This window comes from Xenia sp. Carnegie-2017, unplaced genomic scaffold (genome assembly GCF_021976095.1).
Source record: "Xenia sp. Carnegie-2017 unplaced genomic scaffold, XeniaSp_v1 HiC_scaffold_6, whole genome shotgun sequence".
NCBI classification, from domain to species: Eukaryota; Metazoa; Cnidaria; class Anthozoa; order Malacalcyonacea; family Xeniidae; genus Xenia; species Xenia sp. Carnegie-2017.
This window is the reverse complement of record NW_025813526.1, coordinates 18,870,584-18,889,154: the sequence shown is the minus strand read 5'-3', so window position 1 is coordinate 18,889,154 and position 18,571 is coordinate 18,870,584. Positions and strand designations below refer to the sequence as shown.

At 35.9% G+C, this 18,571-nt stretch overlaps 5 protein-coding genes and 1 long non-coding RNA gene across 8 annotated transcripts; 2 read left to right on the top strand and 4 right to left on the bottom strand.

The window, feature by feature from the left end:
• Positions 1 to 273: 273 nt before the first annotated feature.
• Positions 274 to 1,345, bottom strand: LOC124458475. The gene is made up of 4 exons (XM_047008490.1): positions 1,186 to 1,345; positions 851 to 1,112; positions 562 to 737; positions 274 to 450 (listed from the first exon to the last, which is right to left on the bottom strand). The coding sequence occupies exons 2-4, from the start codon at positions 1,102 to 1,104 to the stop codon at positions 353 to 355; spliced, it is 528 nt and encodes a 175-aa protein (XP_046864446.1). The 5' UTR covers positions 1,105 to 1,112; positions 1,186 to 1,345; the 3' UTR covers positions 274 to 352.
• An 87-nt stretch (positions 1,346 to 1,432) lies between these two features.
• On the bottom strand, positions 1,433 to 3,189 carry LOC124458472. Its single transcript, XM_047008486.1, has 6 exons — positions 3,111 to 3,189; positions 2,837 to 2,986; positions 2,320 to 2,503; positions 2,042 to 2,199; positions 1,757 to 1,929; positions 1,433 to 1,648 (listed from the first exon to the last, which is right to left on the bottom strand). The coding sequence occupies exons 2-5, from the start codon at positions 2,897 to 2,899 to the stop codon at positions 1,765 to 1,767; spliced, it is 570 nt and encodes a 189-aa protein (XP_046864442.1). The 5' UTR covers positions 2,900 to 2,986; positions 3,111 to 3,189; the 3' UTR covers positions 1,433 to 1,648; positions 1,757 to 1,764.
• An 845-nt stretch (positions 3,190 to 4,034) lies between these two features.
• LOC124458473 lies at positions 4,035 to 7,435 on the top strand. 2 transcript variants are annotated; one of them, XM_047008487.1, is made up of 6 exons: positions 4,035 to 4,202; positions 4,411 to 4,529; positions 4,682 to 4,801; positions 5,007 to 5,129; positions 5,451 to 5,559; positions 5,657 to 5,706. In XM_047008487.1, exons 1-5 carry the CDS (start codon positions 4,115 to 4,117, stop codon positions 5,511 to 5,513), a joined length of 513 nt encoding a protein of 170 aa, XP_046864443.1. In that variant the 5' UTR covers positions 4,035 to 4,114; the 3' UTR covers positions 5,514 to 5,559; positions 5,657 to 5,706. The 2 variants fall into 2 exon arrangements, with proteins under 2 accessions (XP_046864443.1, XP_046864444.1); XM_047008488.1 differs by lacking the exons at positions 4,682 to 4,801; positions 5,007 to 5,129; positions 5,451 to 5,559; positions 5,657 to 5,706 and adding exons at positions 6,572 to 6,743; positions 6,852 to 6,952; positions 7,033 to 7,435.
• Positions 7,436 to 7,478: 43 nt separating this feature from the next.
• On the top strand, positions 7,479 to 7,849 carry LOC124458479. The gene is made up of 2 exons (XR_006953208.1): positions 7,479 to 7,527; positions 7,604 to 7,849. It is a non-coding gene; the product is annotated as an uncharacterized LOC124458479 (long non-coding RNA).
• A 1,833-nt stretch (positions 7,850 to 9,682) lies between these two features.
• LOC124458471 (afadin-like) lies at positions 9,683 to 12,577 on the bottom strand. Of its 2 annotated transcripts, XM_047008484.1 has the most exons (4): positions 12,398 to 12,538; positions 11,804 to 11,987; positions 10,743 to 11,041; positions 9,683 to 10,299 (listed from the first exon to the last, which is right to left on the bottom strand). In XM_047008484.1, the coding sequence occupies exons 3-4, from the start codon at positions 10,977 to 10,979 to the stop codon at positions 9,955 to 9,957; spliced, it is 582 nt and encodes a 193-aa protein (XP_046864440.1). In that variant the 5' UTR covers positions 10,980 to 11,041; positions 11,804 to 11,987; positions 12,398 to 12,538; the 3' UTR covers positions 9,683 to 9,954. The 2 variants fall into 2 exon arrangements, with proteins under 2 accessions (XP_046864440.1, XP_046864441.1); XM_047008485.1 differs by lacking the exons at positions 9,683 to 10,299; positions 10,743 to 11,041 and adding an exon at positions 11,179 to 11,630 and having other exon boundaries at positions 12,398 to 12,577.
• Positions 12,578 to 13,276: 699 nt separating this feature from the next.
• LOC124458474 (tetratricopeptide repeat protein 21B-like) lies at positions 13,277 to 14,161 on the bottom strand. The gene is made up of 3 exons (XM_047008489.1): positions 14,047 to 14,161; positions 13,824 to 13,953; positions 13,277 to 13,415 (listed from the first exon to the last, which is right to left on the bottom strand). The coding sequence occupies exons 1-3, from the start codon at positions 14,071 to 14,073 to the stop codon at positions 13,348 to 13,350; spliced, it is 225 nt and encodes a 74-aa protein (XP_046864445.1). The 5' UTR covers positions 14,074 to 14,161; the 3' UTR covers positions 13,277 to 13,347.
• Positions 14,162 to 18,571: the final 4,410 nt, after the last annotated feature.

Genomic DNA, 18,571 nt, shown 5'->3' with positions numbered 1-18,571 from the left:
ATCATTATATAGCAACATAAAGAAACCTATAAATAACTTGGCTGTAAACTGCTCAGATACAATTGTGGCTATTGTTGATGTAAGAACATATAAAGCATATTTTATAGAAACTCTTTGTCATATACTTTCTGGTCGGTACTTACTTAGAATCAAGGATTCGAAGATGCCAATATTGAAAGTATTTGTCATCTTTATGAAATCGGTCGCATGAAATGTGCACACAAATGAAAAAGGAAAAAAGCTATTAGATATCAATGAAGATACTGTCTGATGTTTCATTTTATAAAGTACTAGCAATTTTTTCTTGCAATAGTCACCATCTTCTGTAATAAAAATAATCACTATGTGCACTTTACCTTGACAAAATACTAATGCCACTTAAGTTAGGTTCCTTCTCTTTGAGCAAATAATAATGTTCACTATTCTTAGCAACAATTTCTTTTGCAGAATCTAAAGAAAAACAAACAAACAAACATCAATTTATTATCTTACTAGAGACGTTACTAAAAATTGACCTCTTTGTTTTTAGAATTAAAATCAATCTATTCAAAAAAATCCTACCAATTTTAGGCTTTTTTGCAATGGGTTGATTTCTTAGATAGAAACTTCTGGTTTGATGTCGTTCAGCAAGGCTAAATGCAACATTAGTGAAGTTTTCAAGGTATGAAGCCAATCTTTTAAAGTAACTGTGCTTTGCTTCATATCGCATGCACCAGCTCTGAATCATTGGTCCAAATCTGACAAAATCAAGTTAACTAGAGGGAAACCAATGATGTAACTTTCACATGCATTTTGAGTTACATACCATATTTTTATTTATAAACTAAGATACAAACCAGCAAAATCATACCTGTAAATATGAGCTGGGTAATGAACCAAGTAATGCATCTTGGGTATAACTGAAAGCCCAGGATAAAGCTGGGTGAATTTCCACAAAAATTCCTCCAGGTATCCTTCCAGGATAGCAAGTTCATCAGTGTTTGTGATTGGTGAAAAAACAATGTCAACAATTTTAAGGAGCAACAGAAAATGCATCCACTTTTCTTCATCCTGAGGAATGGCATTGCCGAGAGCTAAAGGAAGGAATTTTCCAAGGCACCACATTTGTCTTGCTATAAAAAGAAAAACCAATCATTTAAATCAAGGGTGATGGTATTAATGCTTGTGACAATCACTAAACCCTAACTTTTTGCTTTAAACTATTGTTTTCACTCCTTAAAGTTGTCCGGGTGATTGGTGATGGCTTGTTTTTATCATTAAAATATCCATAATCTAAAGAGTTAATTCTTTCATTAAGTTGCTCCACTGTTAAAAATTTTTCTTTAAATATGAAGTCCTTCAGCAATTATTTACATACATACTGAAGTACTCCTTCTAGTATATAATGCATTGCATCACCTGGCAAAGTTCATGGACCGGTCAACCCCCCTGGCAGGGATTAATACTGGCCGGTATACAAATGTTGTTTGTTTGTTTTGTTTGTTGCATCACCTGGCATGCCATCTGCTACATGAAAATACCTAGAGTTGCAAAGAATTGATCTCCTGCAAAGCCCATATGCTTTACTCAGTTCTGGGTTTTCTTTAATCAGTTCACATTGGCGGTCATGACCAGCACGAGTTCGAAGTGTAAAATGTTTTTCTAAAAACTGAAAGAATTACCTTAAAGTGTATGTTCCTGGTCTGCTAAAAACCATAATAAAACATTTGATCTATGTTGAAGCTGGTTAATAATTTATTATCATAAACATACATACCTTCTGCTTTATTTGTTCAGTGGTCCCATGCATTGCCGGCATTTCAAATATGCACCTGGACCTTCTTTGAATCCACCCATTAGTTGTGATCCAAGATTGTCTCCAGAAACCAACACAATAGTCCCAGAAAATGACATAGGTTCACCTTTAACAATGAACTGGTGTCCACCATCCTCAAAAAAGAAGTGTGACAGTTAATTTTAAGCAATTTTTACCAAACTACTTACTCTGTACAATTATCAATAACAGGTAATAAGCTAAAAAACAATAAATAGGATCACTTACTTGTTCAAGGTATTCAAGGTCATTCATGAAAGGCTCCAAGAGAATGTCAATGCCATATTTTTTGATAATTGGAACTGTTGCCATAAGGAGTAGGTGAATGTTATCACACTGGGATCGATATCGAGGATCAATATTTCCAATTGTGTAGTAAACAACTCCTGTCATACAGAAATAATGGCATATGATGTAATAAGAGCTTCTTATAGCCTTTCATTGCTCATACACTTTTTTACATTTGAGTGACTGATTTAGTCACTATGATGTCATTAAACTATTACCTAACTTATGCTTTCCAGTTTTACTACCAAGGGCATTTGCAATTTCCAACTCATCATAGTAAAGCATGATTTGTAAAGCAGTTGAGTCCTTGGAAAACAGAGGATGGGTTTTGAAATACTGGCCATCGCAAACATCCTCAATCACATCATCATGTTTATGTTGCCGAAGATGACCATGGTTTAGCTGAAATTGAAATCGAAGAATGAAAACATTAAATTTATTAATAAATTAAATTTATTATTAACCAGCAATGGAAATGTCTGATTGATAGGATGGGTGCCTTCCTACCATCAGACATTTCAAATTGAAATCAGGCTATTTTCATATTTTCATGAAATAATTGGAATATACTTTTCCAAACATAAAGTTCCTTTTATGGTTATACATAGAACATGTATTAATATTTTGCAACCCTGTTATTGATATGTTATTGATACTTGCAAAGATGTAGTTGTCATAGTTTCATAAACTTGCCAACATAAAAAAAACACACAACCATGCTATTAACAATCTGACCTGTTCAAGTACTCCTTTTACATTGAGCATTTTTTCCAAGGATTTAAGCAGTGGTATGTACATGATTTCTTCATCTTTAATAACTTCTTTGTACACAGTCCTTGAACGTCTTTTCACAACTCTGTGTCCAAGATTAATTTGTCTAGGTTGCTACAATTAAAATAATGATTATGCATAACAAGCACTAAAGAGCAGCTGGCTCAAATATGTTAAAAATCTCAAAAAAACTTTATCCAAAAACTCAAAAAGTCAAAAACATAGAAATAAAACTTACAACTAAGCCAAAATGCTCCTCAAAATAAGCATTCTGTTTATACTTTGTGGAAATATGTTTGAATGGATTTGAGATACATGTCCTTCATCAAATAATTCATCAAGACCTGGCACATCATTATAATTTAATCCAGCTTTCTCTAAGCAATTTTGCAAACCGTGTTTAATTGCTTTGACTGTTCCTTGGACAAGTTCAGTGGAATCTTCTACAATGTTATCCACACATTTTGTGTGAGCAGATTGATTTCTTTTGTTTTAGAAGAAATTGAGCATTTTGTGTTCCATTGCTTGAACAGAGTCATCAAGTTTATTTTCCTGTTGAATTCATCAATTAAGAGTTCAAGGCCATCCTCATCAGGACAAAATTGTTGTGAGTGCTACTCGCTGATTCAACGCAACATAGATCACGTGAGTTTAAGTCAACATTGGCGTGCTTTCTTCTAAGATGACTTTTGTAAGAGTTAACCTAAACAACAAATCCGTGAGCGCACTGAATAAGTAAATATTTTTAACAAATAACAAACAAATCAGTGTCGTATCAAGAATCAAAAGTTTACCTTAGCGAAGGTTGAATTACATTCCGGCACTTCGCAGAAATATGCAATCTGGCATCGTGTTCATGAACAGCGACCAAATGATGCAACAATCCAGCGACAGACGTTGAAAAAAACGTTGCACATACCTGACAACACAATCGTGGCATAATTAATTGAATTTTTACGAATATTCTTGCGTCACTAGTCAAGTGACAACTCCGTTACCGTTTGTTAGAGCAATGACTGAGTAAAATCAGATCAGTATTAAGTGTCATTAAGTGCATTTCTTTGTCCAATTAGATGCGAACTTGCGGCGATTGGTCGATTTGGCCACTTGACATCCCATTACGCAAAGCGGCACGTGTCTGACTGCCTGTTGCCGATGTATGTAGTCGCGTGGCGTGTTTCTAAACTTCTTGTGCTTTGTCGAAGTGCATTTAAGCGTTTAAACTCTTCTATTGTGGGCAAAATGGAAATCAACAAACAATCATCTGTCGCTGACATTATTCTTTTTTTGAAAAACAACAAATTGGATGAAATTGTCGAAGATTTTAAAGGTATTGTCTCATCCTGAAATGTAGGTCGCATGTGTGAGGGTTGTTGTCTCGTGCATAAATCTAGTGTAGAAAATAATTCAAAATTAGATTTATAGATGACTTGCCTTGTTTACGTTTTGCTAGCAGGCAGATTTGGTCAAGCGCTTTTAGAGAATACCAACAGCAATAACGTAATTTCATTGACGTTTTGCTTCTTATATTTTTAAAGCTAATCAAGTCGACGGCGAGGATTTTTTCAGTTTAGAACCACATGATATTTATGAGATGATTCCTCGAATAAAACTTCACAAGAAGTTTACGTGTGTTTGGAATGACGTTACTCAAAAGGTACATTGAAGCCTTACAGGTTTTCTACATAAAATCGTTCAAAATACTTGGTTTGTTATTGGTTTGTTGATTATATTTTTTACTGCCATGTGCTTTGATTGTGTCGTTATAAAATCACCAGAAGTAAAATTTCAGGCTTCATCTATTAACAGGGGTCATCAGCTTCAACAACACACTCTTGTGTCACTTCGAACAACATCAGAACCATCAACAAGGATGTGAATCCAGACATTCCGAGTAATTCAGCTGATCATCAAGAAAATCATGATGAGGTATCAAGCAACCCAGCTTGACTTGTTTGTGTTGTAATTGTGTGGATCCAGATGAACCATTGCTCCTATTTTGCCTGAATTAGCTTAAAAGCATTTAGTCTGCTTACTATATATTGTTTTGTTCCTCTATGCTTTAGTTATGTTGTATTATGTTTGATGAAGAGTCACTATAAGTAGAATTTATGATTCAATCCTCTATTAACAGGGCTTGTCAGAATCAGCTTCAACAGTGTACTCGCACATCTATTCAAGCCACATAAGAACCATCAACTTGGATGTAAATGTAGACATTGTTCTTAGTACTTCAGCTGATCATCAAAATGATGAGGTATGAAGGCTGAAGCCATTATTTGTATACAATATTTGTTCTAATGCTAGTTCATAAATATACAATGTTTCATGTTTGGCTCAGTTACATAGGAAATTTTCCTGAACTCAATTATTTTGTTATATAAAATCTTTTGTTATATAAAGAAATTAACATTCTCTTTCCATGAATGGATGTAATTCCACTTTTCATTTTTGTTACTCATTGTGGAATTACATAAATTCCACAGTAAATACAGTGTTGGAGTTTTGAAAATTTTGCTGCGTTATTTCTTTACTTCTTTATGTTGTATGTTAAGGTTGAATTTTACTATTTTTTAAGAACATTGGACCAGAGAGACATCTCAAGGACCAGCCTAGTTCCAAGGAGTCCCTTGACAGCTAATGTGAACAATTCCAATTGGTTGTCCAAGTTTTGTTTGCCAACAAGAGTAAGTAGCATTAAAACTTAGTTTTTTACACACTACAAGTTTAAAATATGTTAATAAAGATTGCCATATCATATTAAACCATGCTGTTTGTGTATAGTGGGAACCAGCAGTGGAGGAGGCATTAAAAAGGCAGGAACTAAATCCAAATGAAAAAAATGCATTAAACAGGCAATTAACTTCTTCAATTTTGGCACATACTGAATCGCCAACTGTTCATGAAAGAAAACACATTGCTCTTATGTTAATTCAAAAGTATCCATTCTTAAAGGGAGCATTTGGTTCTGGTCATGTAGGTTAAAAAAATCAATTATATTGCTGCATAATTCAGTTTCATAAAGTACTGTCATTGTTTTGTTTTTCCAGCAACTATGGGCAAACAAAATAGCAGACCGAGTCCTTAATCTGAAGAAGAGCATCCCAAGCTCAAAAGCGGCGGCTTGAAGAAGGGTCCTAATTCCAAAGGGAAAACCTGGTAGGAAAAGTAAGAAATCAGCTTGCAATTCTCTCCCATCTCTTCTAGAAGGTGAAACAGAAGCAGCTATTGTAATTCAACAAAAGCAGTTGGTTGAAATGTTTAATATTGGCTTGCAAGACTTGAGCAAGATCAATGTGTTGATGAACAATACCTTTGCTCATCGGCATAAAGACATTTTGGTGAACAATACAAGGGTTTGGAAGCTTCTGCATGACTACCCTTTTTTCAAACACACCAAGGGAGTTGAAGTAAGGTTTCATTTCTTTTTCTGATTTTTTGAGTTTGTTTGAAGTATCAGGCATGTTAGCCTGATGAGAGGGTAATATTCATATGTGCATGGTATACTTTACTAGATTCTAGTACTACAAACAATTTTAATTCAACAGATTATATGTAGCATATGAATTTATGAATATGAGTTTTTTGCCAATTATTAATCTGCCGCTGTCCATTAGTATGTATGCTGTAGCAAAACTGTCAGTTGTAACACAATTACTTAGAGAAAGATAATTAGTTTTTTGGTATAATTTTTTCCAGCTGAAAGCAGAGTTAGGACGTATTTTGGAGAAGAGTGATGTTGTGCAAGACATGAAGGAACAATGGAATTTGCACAAATATAAAATGCTGTCTGCTATTAAAAATACAAAGCAAAAGAATGTCAGCACTATCCTTGAAGAGCTGGAGGATTGTCCAGTTGAAGATGAGGAAGGTTGGTGTAAAAATCAATAAGTTAAAATCCCTATTTATACTGAAGTGTTAATGCTTTAGAGAGTGATAATGGTAATATATTCATTCTATGCTATGTTGATTATTTTAGAGGTCAAGAACCGGTGTATAATGGCATGTTTGCCTTTTGTGTTAGATGACCAACGCACCCATCAAGATATGAACAAAAAGCTATTTTGGGACATTGTTGATGTAAGAGTTGGTATTGTCACAAATAATATTTTCTGCATAAATGTGTGAAAAATTGATGAATAATTTTATCTCTGTTGAAGGGTTAAAGATTGGGGGAAGTTCAAGAGATCATTAACAAAAGTTCGTCTCCTAGACTCCTATCAACAGGAACATTAAGAAACATTCATTCAATAATGTTGGTGGCTGAGGGGATGATTGTGGCAAAGTTGAAAACAGAAAATATTGTCAACGCAGTTATTATTTTACTTAGTTCTTTTTATACTTTTAATGCTGAGTATCCTAAAGGCGTTAATGGACATGGCAAAATGTATTTATTCTTTTAGAACATTTGCTTTTAAATTAGTGGCAATTGTAAGGCTCAATTGCCAACTTTTGTCGATAATTTTATTTCTTCTATGAAGTAGAAAACTTTTGTAGTGTTAATTAATGGCATGTAGTAGAGGTTTTAAGTATTCTGTGTTTGCAAAAATGTGCTATTTCTAATTGTGTGATTGATTTTCTTTAGCTTAGTTAAAAGATCCTCTATATTGGTCAAATGGTCATGGATATGCACCTGAAAAAATGCTTATTTAATGGTAAAACAACCAAATAAAATTGGTCAAATAAATTGGTAAATTTACCATTTTGTTTTGGTATTTTTGACCAATTTAGGAATTGGTTGTTTTGACCTATAAAAGACATCGTTCAATATCTTCACGACACCATGACCTTCCGCAGCTCCTTTTGCAATTGTCAAATTCACGATGGAGCCACATTTTATTAAAATCTTCACAGCACTTTAAAAAGAAAGAAACAGAAATAAGGAAAAATACACGTTGATGATGTAGCGATTTCTACTGTAGTCTTCTGTTTGTACGTAACATATTATAAATAACAAAATTGTGTTATTGTCTTCAATGTTCTTTTAACTGAACTACAAGACCAACTGTGGACTATGATGATATTTCAAAACACAGTTCTAGTTTCTTTCATACTTCAATATCATACACAATAACATCACGTTGTTGTGATGTACTCAGGTATAGTAACAAGATAATCATTCTCTTCAACTGAATACAATACCAACTGTAGACTATGATGATATTTTAAAATACAGTTCTAGTTTCTTTCATATCTTTAATATCATAGATAATAACATCACGTTGTTGTGATGTACTCAGGTATAGTAACAAGATAATCATTCCCTTCAATGTCTGCCAACTGAACTACAATACTAACTGTAGACTGTGCTGATATTTCAAAAGACAGTTCTAGTTTCTTTCATATCTTAATATTATACGTAAATAATAACATCACGATGTTGGGATTTATTCAGGTATCGTAAAAAAACGCGATTTTTCCATAAGACATCACTTAAAATTAAAACTCTGAAAATACATACTCCTCTTGTTCTATCCCAACCAAGGACTCGCCGTCAACCTCAATGATTTGGTCACCGGGACTCACACGGCCATCCTAAAACACAAAGAAAACAAAAAAAAATTATCAATTTATCCAATAAAAAGAATTCTTAAAAATGTCCAAAACATCAATCGACGTACCACAGCAGCTGGTCCATTGGCAATAACCTCTTTAACGTATATACCAGATTTTCCCTGACCGCCGCCCTGAGATATAATGCGTTTTTTTGGATATGCAGGACTAACTCTTTTTTCCTGGATTTTTACTAACGAGAGGACTTAGGTTGGTACACATAGTTTTGATTCATACTCCTTCAACGATTGTACAACCATCAAGAGCAGGGAGAGGGGAATTTTGGGACCAATACCAGCCTGATAATGCCAGGGGGAGATAGACTAGGGGCATTACAAACTTAATGATAGCCGCGGCGGGAGGGGGGGGGGGAGAAGAAGTAAAGAAATTGAAGATTTTCACCTTAGCAGCTACGATGCTGACGCCCATTCCCTTGTTTCCTTTATTTAAAGTAATTTTAATAGTCTACAAAATAAACAACATAAAAACCGTTAAATTAATTGAAGATAAAATCCCCTGGATTTAAGATTCAATCCATGGCTTTAGGTCCGTGACATAGGATTGAGCCTATGGAGAGAGATTTTTCATTCAGCCCAAAGAATGTACATAATCTTTCACAATTAGATCATTCACACACAAATATCCAATTCCATGATTTAAAATTGAGTCTCATGGAGCCAGCGAATGAAAAATTCGAATCTACACTTACGCAATTAAAAATTTCGCCACATGATTTTAAACATTATCCCAAGGTTTGTAAGAGTTATTCACATGATATAAAACTTAATCCTGTGATTAAGGATTATAAGTTCAAGATAAAGACATACGTATACTGTAAACAAACCTCTAAAGGAGGACCCTCGGTTACTAAAAATTCAAAGAGAAAGAAAATTGTCGTGAGCAAACATAAAATCATCTTTTGAAAACAAATGAACATCATGGAGCAAATTTACCTTCAACAGCCTCAAAATGAACTGTCCAGTATCCGGATGCCTTTGGTTGGATTGTAAGTTTGCATAAACCTTTAGAAGGGACAATGAGGAGCAATGAAGAACATTACGAGATTTAGAAATAACTACGTATAACATGGGCGAAAGAGCTAGGGTTAACATCAGTATTATGATGAATATGTAAATAGGGCAATTTAGAGCAATGAGGAACATGATGAATATGTATGTATAAAATTCGAAGTATAACTGATCAGCAATTGTGTCATTTTTCTTATATCAAGTATTGAGTTGGTAATGAACCTTTTGGAAGATTTTTTATTTCATAAAAATTATATATTTTAACTACAGTCAAATTAAATTATTTTTGCTAAGGATAGGTAAATTTTCCATGAAAAGTTTTAATCTAGAAAGAAACTTCTACGAAAGCTCTTCTTTATATGTTTGTTCATTCTGAAAATTTTGGAAAAACATTGCAGGAAAAACATCGGAAAGCATGAATAAAACTGGTAAAAGAAAACTTGATCGTTTCTCGATGAATTCGGCGGGTCGAAACACGAGGATTGAGATTATCCAATCCAGCTACCTGGGGCAATTAGAGGAGAAAGGAACTCCTAACTCCTTCAATCCTAGTGGCACGCCGCAAGTATTCTCGACGAAATAACTATCGTCAGGAAGTAAGAATGGTAATTGTAGTTCCGGTTCTTCTTCAAGATTTACTTCATCTCCATCAATGCGGGCGCTCTGGTCAGCGGCGCTCTCCGCAATACTAACTGCTTTTTCGATGAGGTCCAAAGAGACGGGAGGCTCGTCCCTCTCTGGCTGATAAAAGTCCAAAAGTTGACGTATTTGAAGTGAGTTGAGTTTGAAGCAATTTGATGTGATGTTTGCCGAATCTTGCTTTGGCATTTGTAGTAGCAATGCTGCCTGGTGGTGGAAGGATAAACAAGGATTAATATACATAGTATATTATATGATGTATAGTATGTTGTGTGATGATCGCGGACGGGATTCATTATGTAGTACACTACTTATAACAGACTGTCAAAGTAATACATACAGGGGTCGTTACAAAAGAAAGGTGAGGGACAGGGAGACCATTTAAGAACAATGCTAATGGGTACAAGGGATCATTTAAGAACAATGCTAATGCATACAAGGGATCATTTAAGAACAAAGGTAATGGTTACAAGGGATCATTTAAGAACAGTGCTAACGTATATAAGGGATCATTTAAGAACAGTGCTAATGTATACGATGGATCATTTAAGAACAAAGGCAATGGATACAGGGGATCATTTAAGAGCAGTGGTACAGGGATTATAACAGTATTACTCGACTTTATTCAAAGTATGTAAAGAAGCTCTCACCTGACCAACTCTGGCCAAATGACATTCAGCGGCCAATTCGATACCTTGAATTTTAGCCGAAGAATGAAGACGCTCTAGTCTATTGAGTAACAATATCCCCCAGGATCGAGTGCAGAGTTTGAGTTGCGGTTCAAGAACAATGCGATTAAACAACCACATGTTGATAAAATGAAAGATTTGAGAAAACAACTGGACTGTCAAGGCTGAATTGACTTTACAACGACGTAATAAGGACATCGCTGATTTTAGCGTGTGAAGTACATCGTTGACTATAGGTCGCGGAGCCTTTCTTCTCTTACCTAAATAATGAAAACAATGTTCGGGATATAGTTCAGGTAGAAATAATGTCATAAGTCGTTTAGAAATGAAAATTTACAATAGATTTAAAATACTAGGACACTTGGCAAGAACTTAAATGCTAGCAAGAATACTTTACCGGGATACTTAGAACGAATTACTATTCTTATTTGGTAGCAAAAACGCTTTACGAGCATATTAAGAACGAAAAAGTTTTCTCAATTTGTAGCAAGAGCGCATTACTATGATACATAGAACGATTTAGTACACTTAACTGGAGGCAAGAACGCTTTACTGGGACACTTAGAACAAATCAGTATACACAATAGAAAAATAAAAGATGCGTGTAAAAAAAGTTGTAAAAAAGTTGTAAAAAAGTTGTAAAGTAGTTATGAGGTGTTCTCAGAAGAAAAGATTTGAGAAAGAGATTGAATTTTTATAGTACGTCAAGTACAATTTAAGTAAATTTCAAAAACAAATTCAAAGGTAGCTGCGTACTTCAGCAGTGTACTCGGCATTCGTCTCATTGAGAGACTGGGCTCGAACAATTAATTCAAATGTTTGTTGAAGAACTAATGTATTCCTTCCACACTACAAGAAAAGCGTTCATTTTTTTAAATATAATAAAAAATGTGTTAGTATATGCTAGACTATTTGGGTATATATAGTTCTATAGTTAGTAGGTAAAGTATTTCATGAAAACGAATGTCAGTCACTTCCAAGTCGATAGCAGAAAACTGATAAATGATTTTTGCCAGACTCACCACACGGCTATAAAGTCTTTCCGCTTCAAAATACAGTGAATGACTTTTAGGTTCATGTCTGTCATAGAGATGAATCAATTCACTGATCTTTTCAGCAGCTTCATCGTACTTTCCATCAAGAAACAGAAAAGATATAATACTCATTTTGTGAGCATCCAAAGAGTAACGGTTTAATTTCAAACACCTTCGATAAAAATTAAATAAAATCAGGTGTTTTGTCTCCGTTAAAAAATTGATAGCAGTGAAGTAGAAAAATGATAGAATAAAACGATGACTGTTTAATCCTTCGGCTGGACTGCAGTTTAGCGGACACCAGAAGTGCTTGTATGGGGAGCGCGGGCTCGTTTTTGCTTAGAATTATAGGATTAGGGTTTGGGTCAGCGTCCAAGGTGTCCACTAAACTGCAGTAGTCCCAATTCTTCTCAGATTTGTTAAACATAATTTTATGTTTACGCTGAATTTTGATTTAAACATTTATGCTGAATTTCGAAAAAGTAAATTTTTATAACCCGTACGTACGTTATTCAAGATTCTAACAATGGTTATGTTGGTTTCTATAACGCAAATATACGTTGTAAAAAGATTCTAGATCACCTTTGAGCAACGTCCATAGTTTGTTCCCAATCTTGTAAAGCAAGTTGAATTTTCATCTTTTCAATAAGTGCAGGCTCAAAATAAGGAAAACATACAACCACCTTAAGTAGAAAATTATGTTACACTATTCCGTTCAATGATCATATGTATGATCGTTTCAATACTATTGCAATACAATCATAGAATTGCAATACTAAAACTTGCCAGTTAGCTACGACACCGAAATATTTTTATTTCAATCAATGCTGCCCTTCAATTCAATTGCCAATAGCTAACTTCATAAATTTTTTAAGTGTTTGAAACATAACTCAATGTACTTCCATACTCTCACCACCTTACCAAAAATATGTAGCTATGTGCTTGTGTAAAACAACGTAGATTATAAAATAAATGCATTAAAACATGTGCGCTGATTGGTCTATAGCTGTGCTTGAATTAGCCAATGAAAACTGATCTGAGCTCAACCAATGAAAAGAATCAATCAATAAAAGAGAATTTGCAAATCAATTGTGCATATATTTTAGTGAAAAATTGAAATGTTTCTGTTCATTTGTCTATTTTGCATTTTTGTTGTCTTATAAAAGAAATTAAAAATGTTTTTTGTGTTTGCACCGACTTAACATTAACATACCCCTGTAAAGCCTCATCAAAATATTTTATGGATTTCTTAATGGCAGAATCTTGTGTACTTGTAAGAAGACAGGTTAAATTGTGGTTATGATGTGAAAGGCATGTTTAGAAAACCTCTTTCGAACCATTGGACATTTTCAACATTCTGTCAACATATTCTCTTGCTTTTTCATGATGCCCTGTGTGCCATAAAAGCATTGCAGCAAAGTATAGCACATTCTCACCAACACTTGTTCGAATCTTTTTCAATCTTGTTTCCAATTCATGTACACTTTCCTTGTCAATTAATTGTGCCTTTTTATGTGCATAGATTAATGCCATCAAACAACACAGAACAACTTCTTCACTTTCTTGGATTCAAATTCTCTAATGGCTTCTGACACACGATCTGCAAGTCAATGTATTAACCATTATGAAGTATTGACAATACAGTATATTTTAATAAATATCATTGGATCATTTTAAATACAAAGAAATAGAGCTTTTAAGCAAGCACAAGCTAGTTTAGTGATGGATAAGAGACCAACCACTATAAATTGACATAAATTCTGCTGGCAGAATGTAAAGCTTCATATGTGAAATGACAGGAGACAAAATAAAGTGAAAATTTTCTTATTTGAAGGGTGCAGTATACACAGACAGTTTTAAAACAGTCAAAATGCATCAAATGACAAAGTACTAGTAAAAATGGGACAATCAATTACGAGAAAATCTAGAGAAAACCTGTTGCAATGGACTATGCAACGCAACAACTGCAGAATGAGAACGACAATACTCTACATTTTTAACAACAAACCTTCCATCAGTATTCCAAATGCTTTCCAAAATGTCAAAACCGGATCACCTCCGTGCTTCTGCAAACCTTGCAAACACACGTTTTGTAGGTGAGTGTAAAATCTTGCTCGACAATAATAGTTGATACTGCCCTGTTGCCAAGTAAAATATTGCACTTGCTTGAGTCAAAATATAATTTATATTTCTGCAACTAATGTTAGAATTATCTATAAGATGAAACATACCAGTATTAGAGTATCTGTAGATGCCATAGTTATTCGTACGAATTAATAGTACAAGCTAGATTTTTGTGTTATCGTTTTCTGCCATTTGCTGACATCTCTTTATCACTCTGTATTGTTGACTCTCGGCCCAGGCTACTTCTATGTGCGCGTGGTCAATATAAAACTCTATAAATAAATATGGCCGAAGAAACTTCATTAGAGCAAGAAGCATTGAAACGGCGAGAAAAGTTAAAAGCATTCAGGGAGAAGAGTGCTGCTGCTGAGGTATACTATTAATTATAGGTCTTAATTGTTTATTTCAACCGTCAGGTTCATCGTATCATTTTTTTGTCAAAGCCAGTTACTGCACTCTCAAAATGACAATCATCAATGTATCTACTCAGCCTATATTCTCAGTATTCTGAAAAGTATGCCTTTTTTTGACGAGATCTTCAGTTTTGTATGATGGCATTATAGTAAATTGCTTTATACTGCGCAGATACACACAATGCAATCAATAGTACTGATCCATCAGTAATCATGAAATTCAATACCTTTGCTCATTGGCGTAGAGACATTTTGGTGAACAATACCTTTGCTCACTGGTGTAGAGACATTTTGGTGAACAATACCTTTGCTCATTGGGGTAGAGACATTTTGATGAACAATACCTTTGCTCATTGGTGTAGAGACATTTTGGTGAACAATACCTTTGCTCATTGGTAGAGACATTTTGGTGAACACTACCTTTGCTCATTGGCGTAGAGACATTTTAGTGAACAATACCTTTGCTCATCGGTGTAGAGACATTTTGGGAACAATACTTTTGCTCATTGGCGTAGAGACATTTTGGTGAACAATACCTTTGGTCATCAGTGTAGAGACATTTTGGTGAACAATACCTTTGGTCATCAGTGTAGAGACATTTTGGTGAACAATACCTTTGCTCATTGGCGTAGAGGTGAACAATACCTTTGCTCATCGGAGTAGAGACATTTTGGTGAAAAATACCTTTGCTCATTGGCGTAGAGACATTTTGGTGAACAATACCTTTGCTCATCAACGTAGAGACATTTTGGTGAACAATACCTTTGCTCATTGGCGTAGAGACATTTTAGTGAACAATACCTTTGCTCATCCGTGTAGAGACATTTTGGTGAACAATACCTTTGCTCATCAACGTAGAGACATTTTGGTGAACAATACCTTTGCTCATCAGTGTAGAGACATTTTGGTGAACAATGCCTTTGCTCATCAGTGTAGAGACATTTTGGTGAACAATACCTTTGCTCATCAGTGTAGAGACATTTTGGTGAACAATACCTTTGCTCATTGGCGTAGAGACATTTTGGTGAACAATACCTTTGCTCATCGGAGTAGAGACATTTTGGTGAAAAATACCTTTGCTCATTGGCGTAGAGACATTTTGGTGAACAATACCTTTGCTCATCAACGTAGAGACATTTTGGTGAACAATACCTTTGCTCATCGGTGTAGAGACATTTTGGTGAACAATACCTTTGCCCATCGACGTAGAGACATTTTGGTGAACAATACCTTTGCTCATTGGTGTAGAGACATTTTGATGAACAATACCTTTGCTCATCAGCGTAGAGACATTTTGGTGAACAATACCTTTGCTCATTGGCGTAGAGACATTTTGATGAACAATATTTTTGCTCATCGGCGTAGAGGCATTTTGATGAACAATACCTTTGCTCATCGACCTAGAGACATTTTGGTGAACAATACCTTTGCTCATTTGTGTAGAGACATTTTGGTGAACAATACCTTTGCTCATCGACCTAGAGACATTTTGGTGAACAATACCTTTGCTCATCGACCTAGAGACATTTTGGTGAACAATACCTTTGCTCATCGACCTATAGACATTTTGGTGAACAATACCTTTGCTCATTGGTGTAGAGACATTTTGGTGAACAATACCTTTGCTTATTCGCCTTTCTCTTAGTCTTCTCCTTACATCCGCTAACTATATCTTCCTTAACAACCCCTTCATCCTTACTCTCGTCTTTAACCTCAACTGGATATAAATGCTGAATCGCTCTATTCAACACCTGGCGACGACCGTTTGTCAACACGCAAACCTTTGCACCACGAACGACCTTATCCTTGCCACAAATCAATTCCTGAATCACACCTGTCTTCCACTCCCCCCTTTTCTTACCCTGCTCAAACACAATGACCACATCCCCTGGCTTAATTATCGCCGACTGTTTGTCTGCCATCCCAACCTTATGAAATTCCCGAAGATTCGTGAGATACTCCCGTTTCCACCTGCTCCAAAAATGCTCCAGTATGGTACTTAAATGTTTGAATCGTGTCCTAGTGTTTGTTCTAGTCAAATCTTGTGCTAAATCATTAATTTTTGAGTCCTTGCTATCGGGTAATGTCACGATGCGCCTACCATAGACTAAATGTGCAGGAGTAAGTACTTCACTATTCACTTCCTCGTACTCATACGTTAAGGGTCTAGAATTCAAATTAGCTTCAACTTCAGCTAGAACAGTTGTCAGTTCGTCGAAAGTAAGTTTTGCGTTGCCCAAAACTTTCCTTAAACAGACTTTCACTAGCCCTATCATCCTTTCGAAAACCCTCCCACCATGGGGCCTCTCTAGGTTAAATCGCCACTCAATGTTCTTAGCGCTAAGGCAATTATCTACTTCTTCGCATTGAAATAAGTCGCGCAACGTCTTTTTTGCGGCTTTAAATGTTTTGGCGTTGTCAGAAACAATACGTTTCGGTGTTCCAAACCTTGCAAAAAATCTTAAACAGCGCAGAAATGTCGCTGCACTCAAATCGTGCACTAACTCTAAGTGAACCGCGCGTGTCACACAGCAGGTGAACAGCGCAATGTACACCTTGCTCATACTTGCCTTTGTTTTTACGTACAAAGGTCCTGCAAAATCTACGCCTGAATTTTCAAATGGTGCGGCTCTCCTAACCCTAAACTCTGGTAACGCTGCTTGCTTTATTTGTGTACACGGCTTACTGTTCCATCGTTTACAAGCTACACATCCACCGCTCACTCTCTTAACTTCCTGTCTGCCCTTGGGTACCCAATACTTCGACCTCAGTTGCGCCAACGTGCTCCGAACTCCCCCATGCATAACAGATTCATGACACTGCCTAATCACTAGCTCTGTGAAATACTGTCTCCTAGGCAAAACAATCGGCTCTCTAGCTTCTGCCTCCAAATCTGATTCACCCAATCTTCCCGTACAATGCAGTATCCCGTTCCTTTCTATCAGTCCGTACTGTTTTTCTAACTGCTTAAACTCGGGTTGCTCTCGTAACTCTAGCTGGGCTGACTTTATCCACTCGCTTTTATTGGTCCGGTAAAAATTTCTAATCCTAGTCTTTTTTGTTTCAAATTATAGACGAATCTTTTCACCCACGCAGTAACTCTTAACAGCCGTGTAAGTGTGCTGTATTTACTTATGCTAATGACATTACCAATTCCAAACAATGACCTTGCGCTTATGATTAGGTTAACAACAAATGACCTTTTCTCTTCAACCTTGCTGTCTACTGTGGGAACTATCTCCTTCACCATAGGATAATGCCTTGGACTACCCCGCAACCAAGACGGTCCTGACCACCAAACCTCCGCGTTCTTTAACTCAGTCATCAAGACCCCTCGCGACCCTAAATCTGCAGGGTTTTCCTTACCTGGACAATGACTCCACTCTGTTTTTGAACTAAGCCTTAATATTTCGTCAACTCTATGCTGAAGAAATTGCTTCCAATTGCCTGAGTTGACTATCCAATACAAAACAGTCATACTATCAGTCCAATACTTAATGCCCTCAAAATTATACTCTGACTCTAACGCTTTCCTGACTGCAGACATTAAATGAGCCAATATTCTAGCTGCCATTAATTCTAACCGCGGAATACTAAGTTCTTTCATCGGGGCTACTCTTGTTTTGCTGGCAATCAACTTAACACGAACATCGTTACCGTTCAAAACTACTAGATACACAACCGCACAATAAGCTCGCTTTGACGCATCCCCAAATCCATGCAAAAATATCTCTGCTTTGATTCTGAGCCAGATGTGTCAGTCACGCCGCTCGAGTACCTGCCTATTGAAACACTCTTTACCTCCTTTAGATCTCTCAACCACTTCTCCCACTTCTCTTTCACACTTTTAGGCAATGTATCGTCCCAATCCACGCCACTGTAACAAATATCTTGAAAGAAAATTTTAGCTTTAACAATCGTAGGACTCAAGAGCCCTAATGGATCGAAGATACAAGCTAACAGACTCAACACATTTCTCTTCGTCGGTTCCGTGTTTTCCGCTTTCGCACTCAAATTTTCGAAATCGAATATTATTACGTCCCCGACGCTATCCCATTCCAACCCTAATACTTTACCAAATTGACCCTGTACTTGAGCAAGCGTGGTTTTCGCATACGTTTGCTCATCAACGCAACTACTTTCCACGTCACGCACATCTTCTTCAATTTGCGATCTTAACGCACTATCATTAGTCCGCCATTTGCGTAACTTAAATCCG